Genomic DNA, 17,608 nt, shown 5'->3' with positions numbered 1-17,608 from the left:
CGCTCACGTAATTCTGAGTATCCAACCCATAGTGTGTTTGTGCATATACTGTTACTGGAAGTGTTCAGTTACATTAGCTGAATCCTACTTGTAAATACGTGGGCTAAAATCAGCTGCTGGATTGAAAGAGCCATGACCTTGCAGCTAACTCCTTCAACATTTTTAAAGCATCAACTCAGCAGTCTGCAGCAATTATATAGTGCAATATACCCAGAAAGTGAAAAAAAAATTCAAGAAGAAAATGTCATTAGGAACTGTCACTAGTTCATTTTTTCCATTCATTAGAATCCATGAAAAAATATTATGCAGAGCACAAGAACAATGGCACTTCCTGATGAGGGAATGTTTAGAGAGCCACTGGAATGGAGAAGCAAGGAAGTGTGTTGGCCATCAGATCTTTTTTTTTTTTGTCTAAGTACAAAATATTTTTACCTTTGTCATAGGCAGCTCTCTTTCTTTTCAGATGCATGCAGAACACAGTTGATGGTCCCTCTGATACCGTAGAAGACTACTTGTGTGATCCAGAAGAGATGCCTCATGGAGCTAGAAAGTGCAAACTACCATGCCCTGAGGACTGTGTTATGTCTGAATGGGGACCATGGACAAAGTGTTCTTTGGTAAGAATGTCTAAGCCTTACCAGGATTAAAAAGGATGATGTACAATACAATAGTATAAATCTTTAATATCAATATACAAAAAGCATAAACATTTGAACATATTTTACAAAACTATTGCAATATATTAATTACACACTGACCACAAACATAAAAACACAAAACATATAAAGACACAAAAACAATTCTAAAATATAAAAGTCCATGGGAATTAGAGTCCCAATATCTGTTCAGATATACAATATCACAGGAGTTAGCAACCCATGAGATATAGAACTCCCATAGAAATCACAGTCCCAGAGGAGTTTTCAATCCTTCATAATCCCAACATGTTTTGCTCAGCAAAGCTTCTTCAGGGGATGTCAACCAAAACAAATGGCGAATTTTCTTCCAGAACTCTAGTATCCCAAAGCACTGAAAAAAGTTCCACATAAAGAAAACACATCAAAAGGGCGTCCAAATAGAACTTGGACACTATGGGGTACATTTTAAAACATAGCGTGCGCGCATACTTTTGTTCACGCACCAGGCACGAACAAAAGTACACCGGATTTTATAAGATACGCGCGTAGCCACACGTATCTTATAAAATCCGGGGTCGGCGTGCACAAGGGGGTGCGCATTTGTGCAACTTCGGCCTCGGGGGGAACTTTCCTTCCACCTTCCCCTACCTAATCCACCCCCCCCGGCCCTATCTAACCCCCCCATTTTGTCGCAGAAGTTACGCCTGCTCGAAGCAGGCGTAAAATTGCGCACGCCAGGCCGGCTGCCACGCGCCATGTTCCGGTCCAGGGGCTGGTCCGGAGGCCGCGGCCATGCCCTCGGAACGCCCCCAGGCTGAAACCACGCCTGCAGCACTGCCCCCGTATGACGCACCGACTGCGTCACGTCCCTGACACGCCCCCGATGACACGCCAACCATGTCACGCCCCCCGACATGCCCACCCCAAGAAAGCCCCGGGACATACACGCATCCTGGGGCTTTGCATGCAATATAGGCTCGGCGCGCGCAGGGCCGTTTTAGAAGGGTTACGCACATACCTTATGCGCGTAACCCTTTTAAAATCCGGCCCATGTATCGCAATATTTTCACAGACAGAAAACAAACACCAACAGAATCTTAGATCCCGAACATGCTATGGGGCCGATTTTAAAACCCTACGTGCGCCGAGCCTATTTTGCATAGGCCCGGCGACACGTGCAAAGCCCCGGGATGTGTGTATGTCGTGGGGCAGTCCGGGGGTGGGGCAGAACTGAGGCTTCCTGCACAGCAGCAAAGCTGGAGGATCACGCCGGCAGCCGGCTGCGCATGCAAATTATGCCTGCCAGAGACAGGCATAACTTACAAAATAAAGGTAGGGGGGATTTAGGTAGGGCTGGGGGGCGAGTTAGATAGGGGGAGGTGGGGGAGAGAACAGGGAAAGCCATCGGGGCTCCCCTAGGGCTCGGCGCATGCATGGTGCACTAGTGTGTACCCTCTTGCGCGCGCCGACCCTGGATTTTATAACATGCGCGCGGCTGCACGCACATGTTATAAAATCGGGCATATATTTGTGCACGCCAGGTAGCGCGCACAAATGTACCCCTCGCGTATAGGTATTAAAATTCAGCCCTATATTTTTATCAGCCTTTTCCATACATTAAAAAGTATACATGAAGGGGAAATTGCACAGAAGCTATTATTTTTGTATATTTATGTATTTGTCGCTAAGGCTTACCAAGTAGAGGTTAGTAGTAGGTTTATCAATGTAAAGGTGGAAAGGTGGCAGTGTGTAAACTATGTAATGTGAACTGCTTCAGGCAACATTTGCCCAAACCCTGAATAAAGACAAAGGCCCTGACCATCAGACTAGGAAGATAATAATTCCCTTTACCAGGGGCCTCAGAAGCAAGTGCAAGACATCTTCTTAAAAATAGGATTTTCCAAAATTTGCGGAGTATAACGTCCATATAAAGCTGTCTCAGAAAAGTTAACAAATGAACTTGCACATAGGAAGACTAATTTGTCTGTTTAAAAAGGAAGAGAGTTGCTCTTTGAAGTCCGAAGTTATGTCTGATCAAGACTGGATGTTAAATATCTACATTCATCTGATGTTTGTGGGGCCATACAGCATCAACGTAAACTGTTGTTGGTACTGCGACAAGAGCAACTTTGCTTTATTTCTCATGCTCCAGGACCCCCGCTGGACCACCAGGGATGTTTGGCAAGTCTTGGGGGGGTCAGTCTTGATCAGATTTGTATACTTAGGAAACCGACAATGTGGCAGAGGTTGCACTATCCTCTTCCATATAAGTCTGTAAATTATGACATAACTTCGGACTTCAAAGAGGATTGTGCTCCTACCATGTGACAGGGGCCGACCAATGGCACCAGTAGCCCCTGTGACATAGTGAGGGCAAAGGCTATCGGCACCATTTTGAATACCGGCAGCCGACAGCCCGAGTGCAGGAGATCGTGCCAGGACCCCCGCTGGACCACCAGGGACTTTTGGCAAGTCTTGGGGGGGGGGTCAAGAGGGTGGTGGGTTTATTTGTTAGATATGTTGTATTCGTGGGGGTTCGCCATACGTTTCGTGCCCCACGAATACAACAAATATGGACATATATGTTGCGGATTGCCAATACGTTGAAAACAAATGCACCCCTTAGAAGATACCATGTAAATATTTGGAAGGACCTATTGCCACATAAGGTATGGAAAAGGCTTCTCACACACTCCCAAGTACAACTGATAACAGAACTGTTAAGCCAACAAAAGCTTTATATTGGAATGTCTGAGGCATCTGTCTCAAAGTGAATAAGCATAACATGTCACATCATGCAGGAAAATAAATAAAAGTCAACAAATTATAGCTAAGTGTAGCCCCCAGCAACCAAATCTTGCTCTTTGGGAGACATTTGCATAGAATCAGATGGTTGATCAGGCCAGGATTTACACAAGATTCAGACTACTTCCCCAGGTAGCAGCTCTAGGCAAAAATAATACCTTCAGGTGCATAGGACCCACAGACTGGATCAACAGTCATCAAAATACTGGTTAATTGCACCAGCCTGCATATTCCTGCTGTTATGTTTTTAGGGTGGCCCCTTAGGAGGCTTCCCACTATCTTCATCATTGAGCTCTTCAGCTGGGGACCTTTTTTTGCCCTTGAACTGGTCGTCCCCACAGCTGCTGGCTCTATTGGCACATGCTGGCACCAGTTATGGACTCCACCATTGTAGAAATAGCCATTTACTGTCTTAGCTTGCCAGAAAAGGGTGGGTTATGTCAGCCAAAATCAAATGTATTCTGTCTAGTGAAGAAGTGATGTCGTCAGTGGATTGCAGGATTACCGTTTTCTGGTTTTGCATAATTTTGTCTAAGTGCTGGATGTCTTGGTGATTTAGACAAAGCTCCTTGTTGAAGACCAAGAAGTCTGCATGGGCAGTTCAATCAAATCTCTCCTGACCCAGAATAGTTCTCAAATAGTAGGGTGCAACTACTTGGATAGCGTATCGGAAAAGCAATGGCAGACTGGGACGTGGGCTGGAGACTCCCACTGGAGGGGGGTACTTGCCTCCATTGCTTAAGCTTGCTCCTGCTGCTTCATTGTGAGCTTCCCGGTGGGATAACCTCCTCCATCTTCACTAAAGTTCAGTTCATCCAGCAGTCTGGGTATAGGATACATTTGTAGGGCTCTATTGACTTCCTCCTTGAATGGACACCCCATACCTTCATGCCTTTCATAGGGGTACAGCCGAGACATTGTTGATTTCTGCTTCTGGGGCATCTATCAACTTCTCAGCATGCCTGCCTTTGCCTGCCATAAATTCATGGAACTACACTCTGCCACTGGTCGCATGGGTCTGGAGACCAGTATAAGTGCAGAGGAAGAATTGGCCAGTCAGGAAGCTGGATGGGATTAAGATTTCAGGTCTGCCCTGGATTTTGGAGGGAAGTGGGCACAGAGAGAGGAGGATAGCTCATGTTCTGTCTGTGACTCTGTCCAATTAGGCCTGCTGTCCTGTGCAGGGATCCCACAATGAGCACCTTCAGTTAGGAATGGGCAATGAAAGACAGATGGCTTAGGAAGAGACTAGCTGTAACTTGCTATTAGAATTATGCTTAGCATTGTAAATTTTAACTTACTTATTTACATTATTTAAATTGTACCTTATCTATAAAAAGAGATCATACAAAATACAATGGTACAAATTACAATTTTTGAGGATAGGCCAATTAAAAGAAATATATTTGGGTATTTAGCCCATCTTAAGACTATAAAATCCTGTTTTAATTTTGGATATACTAGTACTGTAGTGCCAATTTCCAATCTTCCTCCAAATAAGTGAATGGTTGACTGGCACAAATTGGAAATTAGTGCAAATTTAGTCATCTTTCTATATGTTATTATATGTCCAATATCTCTGCATGTATTTTTCTGTCCCAAATATCAGCAAACTGTTGCATAGTGATAACATAACTTTATGTAAATAAATGCAAAAAAACAAGCTGTGATAGCATCAGCTCTGCAACACTATGACCCATTAGCACAGTGCAAATATGGACCTATAAAAGGTCTCTGTTTTATAGGAATGCAGTGCTGCAGCAGTCACAATGCCGTGTTCTTATGGCAATTTTCTTTTATTCAAACTTTCCATGTGTTTATTCTAATTTGCAAGCCCTGCAGTGGTGACAACTTTCGGGAAAGGTCAGCAGTTCCCATAAGACAACCCGACGAAGGAAAGAACTGTCATGCTGCTGTTGAGACTGAACCCTGCAGTATAAACAAAAACTGTTACCACTACGATTACAATGTGACAGGTATGTTTCGTGCAGTTGCCTAGCCTATGTATTACATTGCGAAACTCGAACTATGCACACGGCATACAGTAAGAAAAGAATGTATCAGTAAGAAGACCCACTGCCAAACAGAGTTACATATCAAGGGTCACTGCAAAATCATGAACATAGTGAAATTCCAATTTTACTCCTCACCTTTTTCTTCTGATACTTACTGCTATGTTCTCTTATATGTTTCCGTTATGCCTTTGCAAGTTAAACTAAGGAATATTTGATCACACCCCAAGTCATTTATCTGTCCTGAAGAAAACCATTTTGGAGTTTGGATCAGTCAGAGCAGAAGAAATCTAGCCTAAGATGATCAGTGACAGTAAAGCATTTGTACCTGTAGAAATTCCTTATTTCACTGGTTCTAGGTTTCTCTGCCATTTTTTCAGAGTTTTCTTTATTTCTATTTCTATTTTTTTTTTACTTTGTTGCAGATTTTCTCATTTATCATGTGGTTCATTGGCAGAAATCTGATCAAGTATAACATTGTGCAAGTTTACCGCTATGAACCTGATTAGGAAAAAAGCAGAACCAAAGCAAGAAAAGTAGTGCAGCAGAAAGATGAATTGTAAAGTGTTTCAGAGAAGAAGCTAAAGACAGGAATTTGGATATAACTAAAGAGGAAAAAATGATTTAGTATGAAAGGAAATATATTTGAAAAAAAATGGTAGTATTTCACTACCTCTTGAAAATCTCACAGAATTTATAAATTAAACATAAAAATAATCGAAATCATAATCATGTCCCAACATGGAGCATATGAAAACTGCCCATAGAAAAATGATGACAGAAAAAAAGAACATATTGTCTATCTAATCTTCCTGTCCACATCAACTACTCTGCTCCTTATGCCTTACTACTCCCGCAGAGGACCCCTGGCTTATCTCATGCTTTCTTGAATTCAGTGTGTCAGAAAATGACTCCATAAATAGAGCCCAGCCCATCTCACAATTGTTATAGGCTCTTTTTAGTCTCTTTTCTCAATGTATTTTCTGCTTTCACAGCTAGAAATCTACACAACTACCCTGTCCTGCAGGCCAGAAACAAATGAACTAAAATGAGCAGTTTCTTTCACTTTCAGCTTGAAAAATGAGGATGTCACTGTCAATCCATGCAGATGCCAGTTAAGATAAATTGGTTAAAAAAAATGCTTGACTTGATTTGTCTGGCTTGCTGGGTTATTCCCAGTCCCTTTCCACCCCAACTCCAGTCAGTTCAGGCTCAGAGTGACATCACTGGTGGTTACTAGCTTGCCATGAGTAGAAAAATAACCCTCAAGTTTTCCTTGTCCCATAGACTTTAATAGAAAATGATAATTAATACAAACACATTTTTTCATTAATATTTTTAGGGCACTCGTCATTTGAAATTAATTTTCAAAGAACAGATACCAATCTTCCTGATTCAAGTAGGATTATTTGGTTGTTTTAAACAAATGCACATCCCTAGTACCAAATGCTATGGAAGCAGGAAGTAAGTGGCACAAGCATTTCCTGTAAATTATTCATTCAGTTCCCCTCTGGTCTTATAGTCAAAAAAGCAAACTTGGGCTGTCATGATATCCCTCTTTATTCTAAAGTAACATAGTAATATAGTAAAGAATGATGGATAAAGATCAAAGTGATCTATCCGGTCTTCCAGTGAGGCGTTCAAGTTTGTAACTGCCTTTCTGTGCAGGTTTTACCCATGCCATCCGTTTAGGATTGTAATTGTTCCTCCTCCCATGCCTTCTATTTAGGGTTGTAACTGCCACTCTGTGCAGGTTACCCCATACTTTCTGTTCAGTGTAGTAACTTCTCCTCTATCCCATGCCTTCAAGGACTCAAAATGCAATCATTTCATCTCCATGTAGGTTACCCCAGTGCTTCCTTAACATCCTCTTGCCACTGCGGATCCTCTGTGTTTATCCCATACCTTTTTTAATTCTGTTGTACTTATAAGAATCCAAGACTGAAGCCCCTGGAAACAGTTTGATTTGTTTACTAAAAATATTCCATATGGGAAATAGTAGCTCAAGAATAGTCAACTCTGGCCCTCAAGTGCCATAGGCAGATCTGGTTTTCAGGATATCCGCAATGAATATGCATGAGATAGATTTGCGTGCACTATCTTCATTGTATGCACATATATCTCATGTATCTTCATTGTGAATATCCTGAAAACCAGGCCTGTGTGCAGCACTTGAGGTCTCAAGCTGCCTACTTCTGCAGAAGCTAATGGTGAGACAAATTGCAAAAGGTCTTCCTTACAGAGACACTGGTTTTTCACCCCAGAACCATCTTTCTCTGGCTTCATTGACTGTACATGGGCCTCAATGATGATTTTTGGATTCTGGTTTATTATCACTGCCAGGAGAGTAATCTGAGCCTGTGCTTTGTAACCTATTTATATATGTCAAGCCTGGATTACTTGTAAAAGGGACATCACATGAGCTCTATTTAATGTTAAGCCTTGAATACTTCTATAAACACTACCTCCACCAATGATCTATTTCTGTAACTGAATGAGTAGACCAGTAATACCAAAGCTAGTCTCCTGCAAAATCTATACCATCCCAGTTATAGAAATAATTATAGCCATCAGGATGAAAGTTAGGAAACCAGCAAGGATCCAACATCTCCAGCTTTACACAGGTTAATTGATATTAGATTTGAATTCCTTATTTTACATAGCAATTAAGTTGAGAGGTTTTGTAAATGCAGTTTTACAGATAAGATACAAATGGCACTTCACAATTTAATTTTTCAATTTAATTTTTATTAAAGTTTAAGTATTTAACATTTTAACATAATAAAGAATATCATGTGTAATACAACAAGCTGATTCCAGAAATATAAAAACAAAAATAGAAGAAATAGCCAGTACATAAAGTCTACTTCACAAATATAGGGGGAGCATAATACCAAGAAATTAAAAAGAAACAGAAATCAAGCAAATGGAGATTATAAACTGATATCTAGATTACAATTAACCAAACAGAAGCTCTTACTCTGTCTCTGATTTATCCACTATAAATACTTCTAAATATAATGGATCCTGAAAAACAAATGCATTCTTTGCAAAAGTAATCAAACATTTTCACAGATTTTTTAAAATTATTTTTATAGAAAGAGGCACCTAAAGCTAAACCTTTGGGCCTCAATTGAAGAAATTGCTTCCTCCAAACTTGAGCCACCTTAGATACATCAGGGAATATAGAAATTTTTCACAATTTAATTTAACTTATACTACTACTTTATGGTCAACAGCCTTAATATGGGTAGCCAGGACCAACTCTTCTCCCAGCACCCACCCTCTCACAATCAATAGCAATGAAAACACAGACAGAAATTGGGGATCAAATGGGCTGCAGCTTTATTGCACAAGAATCAGTTGCCCGAGCTCAAGTAAGTTACATGGCCACACTATGCACCCGCCACCCGCCAGCAAGATGCACAGATCCAGGCGAGCAGACCACATAGGGACCAGGCAGCCATCCATTCAGGCAGTTTCATCCCCTCAGAAATAGGGTGGTATTCAGCTGGGGGAGCCCAGTCGTGCAACTACCCTTCTTTTCCATACAGTGTACCATCAGTGCAGATATCAGCTTGGGGGCTACAGAGGCTGTACCTCCTTCCTGGCCTGTGTAGCCATACTTGGGCCCTCCTGTTTTAATCATGGAGCCTATTCGCAATGGCAACCTGGGGTACCCCTTGGCACGGGGCAGTGGGCTTCTGGGTATGCTATGTGCCCACAAGCCCAAAACAGCAGCTCGACCCCACCTGTGCATGTACATCAGCTTCCAGCGAGAGTGCCAGTCCATCTGACTTGCCAGATATCCGGAATGCCATCAGTGCGGATCCCGTGCCAACCCCTGTGGTACAGTCAGTGACCCCTGTGTCTGTTGAAGGTGAGTCTACCATTGCTATTCCTGTGGTTGGGGTTGGGGAGACCGCTACTCATCCACCAGGGTGGAGGAGGCAACCATTGACCAAACCCTGCAGGGCAACAAGGCCATGGGGCAGAGGCACAAAAGAAAAAGTAGGAGACACTCCTGCCACTCCGACTCCTTGGCAGCAGGAGTTCCTCTTCAGTATCCTCCTCTGGTTTATGCGGGTCATCGGTGGCAGAGGGATCGTGGAACACCACTGCTGCTAGCACAGGTTTACCTGCCCTCAACACTACGAAGCAGCTTTGGCAGGGTGTCCCGCATTCGCTCTGATGCCGCATATGCCGTCGTCAATACGTCGACATATTTAGTCTGATGGAAAGGCGCAGAAGGGAGGATAAGTCACACAAGGAGCGCAGGCGGCAGGAAGCTCCTACGGGTCCCAAGCGGGTCCTAAGGACTATTAATAACTAGGAGTGGTCCTTTGCATGGTTGGCATCAATAGTTGACCGAGCTGACCTCCAAGTACCTCCAGGTACAACCACATTGCTGTGGTTGTACCTGGAGTGCTGTGGGGGTCAGCTCGGTCAACTATTGATGCCAACCATGCAAAGGACGGATTCTTCGCCGGATCCACAGCCTCTACGCCGGTGAGAGTGGTCGCTGGAACGGAGTCGCTGGAGCAAGCGATTTCACCCCTGACCCTGGACATCTCTTTGAGCCCCGGTGAGTCGAAGCGGCCTGCTCCTGCAATTGACAATGGTGGTGAGCCTAGCAGGCCGGTCGCGGTAGAGGCTCCCCAGAAAGCAAATCTGGGTGGAGCATGTGGCGCGACTCGAGCTAGAGAGGCCATCGGAACGAGAGAGGAGAAGGCCAGCCCGGGAAAAACTACGGAGGTGGCCGCCCCCAGTCCGGTGGACGAGCGACATCAGGGGGAACAATTCTCCTTACTGCAAGGAACCACCAGGAGCATGCAAGGTAATATGGAGGAGGGAGAAAACCGATTGAGGGCAATGACTGCTGGTTTTGGGATATCTACAACAACTAATATAACATTAGAAGGAATTTGGGCCGCTCTGAAGTCTATAGAAACATCTATTAAAACTCTCTCTCAAATAACTTTGGATACAAGAGAGCAAACGATAACTAATAATAAATTGATAAGAACATTTAATAAGAAAATGGATGGAGTAGAAAAGAGAGTGGATTCTATAAAGAAAGTTCAACAGAAGTTAATAACATCTGAGAAAATTGCTAATAAAAGATTAGAGGGAATAGAGAACTCTTTAAGAGCCCACAATCTGAGAGTTCTTAATTTTCCTGTACAACCCTTGACACCCCCTCTAGATATGTTTAAGATCTATATGAATCGAATATTAAAGATTCCAGAAGCTGCTACCCCTGTCATTGCTAAGGCTTATTACCTACAGCAAAGGGAAACTACAGAGCAAGCCGGAGTTGGACCTCTAATGGAAAATTTGGACTTAACAAATTTCTTGGAAACTTCCTTGGACTCTGAGATCAAAACTAGGAAGCCTTTACTTATTTCATTTGCTTTCCTGTTTGAAAGAAATTATGTTTTAAAATTATTTCTAAGAAATAGGCAGGTATCCTTTTTTGGTCACCCTATTTGGATTTACCCTGATGTTATTAAAGTAACTCAGGTGAGACGTAAGGAATTCTTACAAATGAGATCAGAGGTATTACAACTTGGTGCGAGCTTTGTGTTAAAATATCCAGCAAAATGTTGTATAAGATATAGGAATGTACAATATGTTTATTTAGAACCAGACCAGCTCAGAGCCTTTATACGGTCATTATCCCAAGAGAATCCAGTTACTGCTTCTGCTATATAAAAAAGGGTTTGTACTAGTGTGCAGCGACCTGATTTGTAACACAGTTATTTGCTTATATAATGCTCATTATTACTTTTCTCCATCCCCCCCTATTTCTTATAATTTTGTTGCTGGTCATTGTATATCTAATTTCTTATTTTTATTTTGCATTATAATACTTGTAATGACAACAACTTCTTTTCTGTACAAGTTTGATGTCTTGGGTATATTTTCAAAAAATTGAAAAATAAAGAATTATAAAAAGAAAAAAAAAAAAAGAATCTCGGGGTCTGGGAAACATTCTTGGCTCAATTCTATGGCTCAGTAGTGTGGCTACCCCCACCAGTATCTAGTTTTGACCTAGAGCTGTTCTCTGATGCCTCAGGGGGCATTGGCTTTGGCCTATACTGTCAGGGCAGCTGGTGCACAGAGTCATGGACACAGAATTGGGTGGGGGATCACATCAAACATTACCTTTCTGGAGCTGTTTCCAATAGTAGTGGCATTCCACATTTGGAATGAACAACTGGCAAACAGAAATGTGATATTCTTGTGTGACAATCTAGCAGTCGTACAAATAATCAATCAGCAGTCTGCTAGATGCACCGCAATTTGGGAACTCCTGAGGCTAGTGGTCTTGAGGTGTTTGAGGATAAACATGATGGTGCAGGCAAGGCACATCCAAGGCCTTCACAATGAGATTGCTGATTGTCTATCTCGTTCTACATGGAAAGACTTCCGGAGGCTTGGTCTGGACACCGAAGAGAAGGGGACATCAGTTCCTGTACACCTCTGGAACATTGGAGCCAGGATGCACTCGACCTCTTGTGCCAGTCGATCGCATCATCTACCTGGCGGTCATAATCTGAGGGGATAAAATGAAGTCTCGAATTTCCTGGAAGCCCTTGACCAGCCCCTCACAAATCTGCTTCACTTTTTTGAAGGGGTTAATAAACATGTTAATAAAGGTGAACCAGTAGATGTAGTGGATTTGGATTTTTAGAAGGCATTTGACAAAGATCGTCATGAGAGGCTTCTAAGAAAAATAAAAAGTCATGGGATAGGTGACGATGTCCTTTTGAGGATTACAAACTGCTTAAAAGACAGGAAACAGAGAGTAGGATTAAATGAACAATTTTATCAGTAAAAGAGTGTAAACAGTAGAGGTGTGCAGACAAAAAGTTTACATTGAATCGTTGATACGTTGTTGTGGAGGGTCGATTCCGTTCAATATGGAAGTATGGAGAAATCCATAAGTTGTGGATCTGTCCATAAGTGTCCCGGTTCCCTAAATAAAAATTTAAACCCCCCACCCTCCTTAATCCCCCCCAAGACTTACCAAAACTCCCTGGTGGTCCAGCAGGGAGTCAGGAAGCCAGCCCTGCACTCCTTTGCGATTTCCTCATGGCGCCGATAGCCTGTGTCACAGGGGCTGCCCGTGCCATTGGTCAGCCTCTGTCACATGGTCACCGGCGCCATCTTGTGCTCCTACCACGTGACAGGTAGGTCACGTGGCAGGAGGTCGCTCTGGGACCCCCGCTGGACACAACCGGAACCTTTGGCCAGCTTGGGGGGGCCTCCTGACCCCCCCAAGCTGGCCAAAAGTTCCGGTTGGGTCCAACGGGGGTCCGGGAGCGGAGGCGCGGAGGAGCACGTGACGCTGGCGTCACTCCGCTCCGGCGTCATGTGCTCCTCCACTCCCGGACCCCCGTTGGACCCAACCGGAACTTTTGGCCAGCTTGGGGGGGGTCAGGAGGCCCCCCCAAGCTGGCCAAAAGTTCCGGTTGGGTCCAACGGGGGTCCCGGAGTGACCTCCTGCCACGTGACCTACCTGTCACGTGGTAGGAGCACAAGATGGCGCCGGTGACCATGTGACAGGGGCTGACCAATGGCACGGGCAGCCCCTGTGACACAGGCTATCGGCGCCATGAGGAAATCGCAAAGGAGTGCAGAGATGGCTTCCTGACTCCCCGCTGGACCACCAGGGAGTTTTGGTAAGTCTTGGGGGGGTCAGGAGGGTGGGGGGTTTAAGTGTTTATTTAGGTTCAACGTATTCAACAGAAATATGTTGAATACGTTGGAACTCGCGATGCGTTTCTCCTCAAACCTTTTTTTTCTCTTTTAAAAATATAAGTTGCGTTTTACATATGCGTTCAAAACGAATGCACACCCCTAGTAAATAGTGGAGTGTCTCAAGGATCTATACTAGCACCCGTGCTTTCAGTATATTTATAAATGATCTGGAAAGGAATATGATGAGTGAAGTAATCAACTTTGCAGATGATACAAAATTATTCAGAGTAGTTAAATCACAAGCAGATTGTCATAAATTGCAGGAAGACCTGAGACTGGAAAATTGGGCATCCAAATCACAGATGAAATTTAATGTGGATAAGTGCAAGGTGATGCATATAGGGAAAAAAAAAACATGCTGTAGTTCTACAATATTAGGTTCCATATTAGGAGCTACCACCCAGGAAAGAGATCTAGGTGTCATAGTGGATAGTACTTTGAAATCGTCAGCTCAGTGTGTTGTGACAGTCAAAAAAGCAAACAGAATGTTAGGAATTATTAGGAAGGGAATGGTGAATAAAATGGAGGATGTCATAATGTCTCTGTATCGCTCCATGGTGAGATCGCACCTTGAATACTGTGTACAATTCTGATTGCCGCATCTCAAGAAAGATAAAGTTGCGATGGAGAAGGTACAGAGAAGGATGACCAAAATGATAAAGGAAATGGAACAGCTCCCCTATGAGGAAAGACTAAAGAGGTTAGGGCTGTTCAGCTTGGCGAAGAGATGGCTGAGGGGGCATATCATAGAGGTCTTTAAAATCGTGAGAGGTCTAGAATGGGTAAATGTGAATCGGTTATTTACTCTTTTGGATAATAGAAGGACTACGGGGCACTCCATGAAGTTAGCATGTGGCACATTTAAAACTAATCGGAGAAAATTCTTTTTCACTTAATGCACAATTAAGCTCTGGAATTTGTTGCCAGGGGATGTGGTTAGTGCAGTTAGTGTAGCTGGGTTTAAAAAAGGTTTGGATAAGTAGGTGGAAGAGAAGTTCATTACCTGCTATTAATCAAGTTGACTTAGAAAATAGCCATTGCTATTGCTAGCATCAGTAGCATGGGATCTTCTTGGTGTTTGGGTAATTGGCAGGTTCTTGTGACCTGGATTGGCCACTGTTGGAAACAGGATGCTGGGCTTGATGGACCCTTTGTCTGACCCAGTATGGCAATTTCTTATGTTTCTTATGTTTCTTAGGGGACCTAAGTCTTTCACACATGATGGTGGAATACATTGCGCAAGCTAAGCATTATGACGCATCTTGAGGCACAGTTCAAACCAATCTGGCAGGTTACACCTTTTTTGTGAAAGCCCAGGGTTTGCCCACCCTGTAAGGGACTTTGTGGATAGGTGTGTCCTTGCGGGTTGGCCCAAATACAATCCACACATTCCTGATGCACGCCATCCTATCTTGCATGATCACCTGCTTGCCCTGTGGCATTGTTTGCCCTCTCTGGTACTGGACGATTTCAAACTGGTCTTGTTTTGAGCCACCTTTTGTATTTCATTTCTTGCTGCTTGTCACGTGAGCAAATTAGTTGCCATGGCCAGTTGCAGACGTGACCGCTCCAGTCTTTGAGCTTGTGATTTTTCCATCACCGATGGGAAGCTGACTCACCGGATATGGAGATCAAAAACCGACCAGCTCAGCCATGGAGCATCAGTCACACTTGCTGAAATACTGGGTTTGGTTACATATCCCATTGCTAATGTGGCATGCTACAGGGAGCTAAGGCCCTCCACGGGGGGACCCAAAAAACAGCAAGGCAGGCGATCTAACAAAGCCGTGAGGAAACACCAAAGAATAGATGCCCGAAAAATCTTTGCCAAATCTTTATTGGGTGGAGACGTATTAATTAAAACTGCCCGACTCAGGCCGAGTTTCGCCACATTCCAGTGGCTGCCTCAGGGGCTTAAATTTGAAAACACTGAGAGTCGCAATGGAATTCAAAATGTCATCCGCAATATGAACATATCTTATATAGAGTGAGTAATGCTTAAACATCTGTTGGTTCCATTCACTAATGGTTCCACATACGTTTTCTGCAGATCAGCACAGATCGTCTCTGATGGATCACTGGACACTAGTTTGTATTTTGGGTGGAGCAGCATGCAATGAAAAATACCATTGGTACACAACTGGGTACAGCAGCGATGGATAGAATAGTGCGATGGCTGGGTTGGAGGGGTATGCGCTGAGACCAGTTTTTCCCCCTGCTAAGGCAGCAATTAACAAGATCTTCCCTTCCAGAGGTATTAATCATAACCTCAGAACTAATGATTTGGGAACCATGCCGGGGCACCTGCTCCTGGACAACATGTGGAATGAAATCGTGATCATCTTGTCCCTAATCCTCTGCACCGGGCTCATTTGGTTGGAGGTCATCCTCCATCACCAATTCCTGAACTTGCCACTCTGGGGATGGTGAATGAAAAAATTAAACAAGCAGATTGCCAATTTTACTGAATGCTGGGATGGCATTCACGTTAGGCACGACTGGCTATTCGTGCATTGCATGGCGTTGTTCTGCAATGATGAGGTACATCTCTCAGATATGTGACAGGATCTGTTCTTGAACATTTTGAAGCATGTTGTTCACAGGGTGTTTAGACTCCTAGGCATTGGCCACAGTTGGGTTAGTGGAGGTTCCCGGATAAGTGGTAGGGCTATCCAGGCACTATGGCGGGGCTACCCAAGCCGGAAGGGGGGTCACTAGTTTTAGGCAGTGCACAGCACATGGTATACCCTACTTTGGTGTGATGGGGACTGTCTGTCACCAGGACATATTGGCCCCGTAGCAGTGGCAGATCGGACGCCCCCACCCTGTGACTGGGTAGTAACCTTGTTTGGGTGAGGTGGGTGACCAGGAACGCCCTGAGGATAATTATCTCTCAGAGGGCAGGGCCTTGCTTGTTTGCTGCGGGCCCCGGACCAGAGGTGACGTGCTGACTGTGAGAAAGGGATACTTTGGCATCTCTATCTATGTTACGGCTCGGGTTCACAGTTATGGTTGTATATTGTTATTATTGTAAATAAAGCTGTGGCCAATTTTACCCCACATCTGGTTTTTATAGCATTTTGGAATGTGTGAGTGTGTGCTGCCTTCGCTCTCCCTCTCCTTTAGTGACAAGTGGTTGCGGCTGCCCGTGTTAAATAATCAACACTACACCCAACATATATCTGTAATAAGCTCATAAGCTCAAAAATGCATGGTCCACGAAGGCTCGCCACATGTCTACCTTTTATGGAGAGAGAGAGGGGCGACGGTAATGGTGTGTGGGATTGTTTTATATCAGGCTGGGAAAAATGTGTGTATATGTGGAGGGCAATTTGAGAGGGGTGTGCTGATTTTGGTACATGTATGTGTCTGTTGAGGTGTATAGCATCCTTCACCAGCTGCTTTAGATTTTTCCCCTGCTGGGACAAACTGCTGGAGGGATGAGGGGAACATTTGAAATGGACATCAGCATTCTGTAGCCTTTAACCAGCTCTCATAGAAAGCAAAATGAATGCTTTTAAAGGCTTGGTTCTCCAAACTACTGGCCCTATGTTTCTGGTTTCCAAAAGTATCCAAGATAGTCTCATGTTCTTCCAGGAAACCAAATGTAGTGACTTTCTGCCCCTTTTTTAGTGAGCTGTTTTGGCCTCAGACAGATAGAGACAGACATGGAGTCATTGCACATAACTGCTTCAACATTCCCTAAAAATGATTGCAAGACTGTTTGACTCTAGATCTTTAAAAATGCCAAAGTTTGAACTGAATGTGAAATTTAGGGTTGTTGAATATTCCTCAAGCACTGTTTTTTACTGGCTAATTTCTCATTTACAGACTGGAGTACATGTCAGCTGAGTGAGAAGGCTGTCTGTGGCAATGGCATTAAAACCAGGATGCTGGATTGTGTGAACAGTGATGGCAAATCAGTTGACCTGAAGTACTGTGAAGAGGTGGGTGCTATCTTTTTCTAATGAATAAGCTTAGGCTTTGTCTCCCTAAAAATGAACATTAAACTAGAATTTTCTCTCTCATGGACTGATTGAGAAGAAAATCACCTCAAATGAAACATGAATATATTAAGTTCAAATTTTTCATTTGTTATTAATTCAATTTAGAAATTCATTAATGTATCAGTTGTAGAAAAAATCCATTCCCCCATACATGGCTGAATAACTGTCAGTGTTTGCCTTGCTGCTTTTTCTTCTGCACCAAAAATATATTTGAACCATTTCCAGAGTTTTTTGGCTCTTTTCTGTGGTTGAGATGAAAGCATGTACAGAATTTTTTACAATGGAAAAGTTTTGTTCCCACTCCAGTGGTAAATGATCTTGTGTTGTATTCCATGAACTCTAGTACATCCCATCTAGATTCCATTCCTACTAAACTGAT

General features: G+C 43.4%; 1 protein-coding gene across 3 annotated transcripts in view; it reads left to right on the top strand.

The window, feature by feature from the left end:
• THSD7A (thrombospondin type 1 domain containing 7A) overlaps nt 1–17,608 on the top strand; it is an 862,000-nt gene that overhangs the window by 750,295 nt on the left and 94,097 nt on the right. For all 3 annotated transcript variants that reach the window (XM_029588974.1, XM_029588975.1, XM_029588973.1), the window contains 3 exons: nt 464–617; nt 5,278–5,419; nt 17,054–17,169. In XM_029588974.1, coding sequence (XP_029444834.1) covers nt 464–617; nt 5,278–5,419; nt 17,054–17,169 — 412 coding nt within the window. The remainder of the gene's footprint in view (nt 1–463; nt 618–5,277; nt 5,420–17,053; nt 17,170–17,608) is intronic.

Source organism: Rhinatrema bivittatum, chromosome 2 (genome assembly GCF_901001135.1).
Source record: "Rhinatrema bivittatum chromosome 2, aRhiBiv1.1, whole genome shotgun sequence".
Lineage (NCBI taxonomy): Eukaryota > Metazoa > Chordata > Amphibia > Gymnophiona > Rhinatrematidae > Rhinatrema > Rhinatrema bivittatum.
Note: the sequence above shows the minus strand (reverse complement) of the source record. Positions and strands in the feature narration are given on the sequence as shown.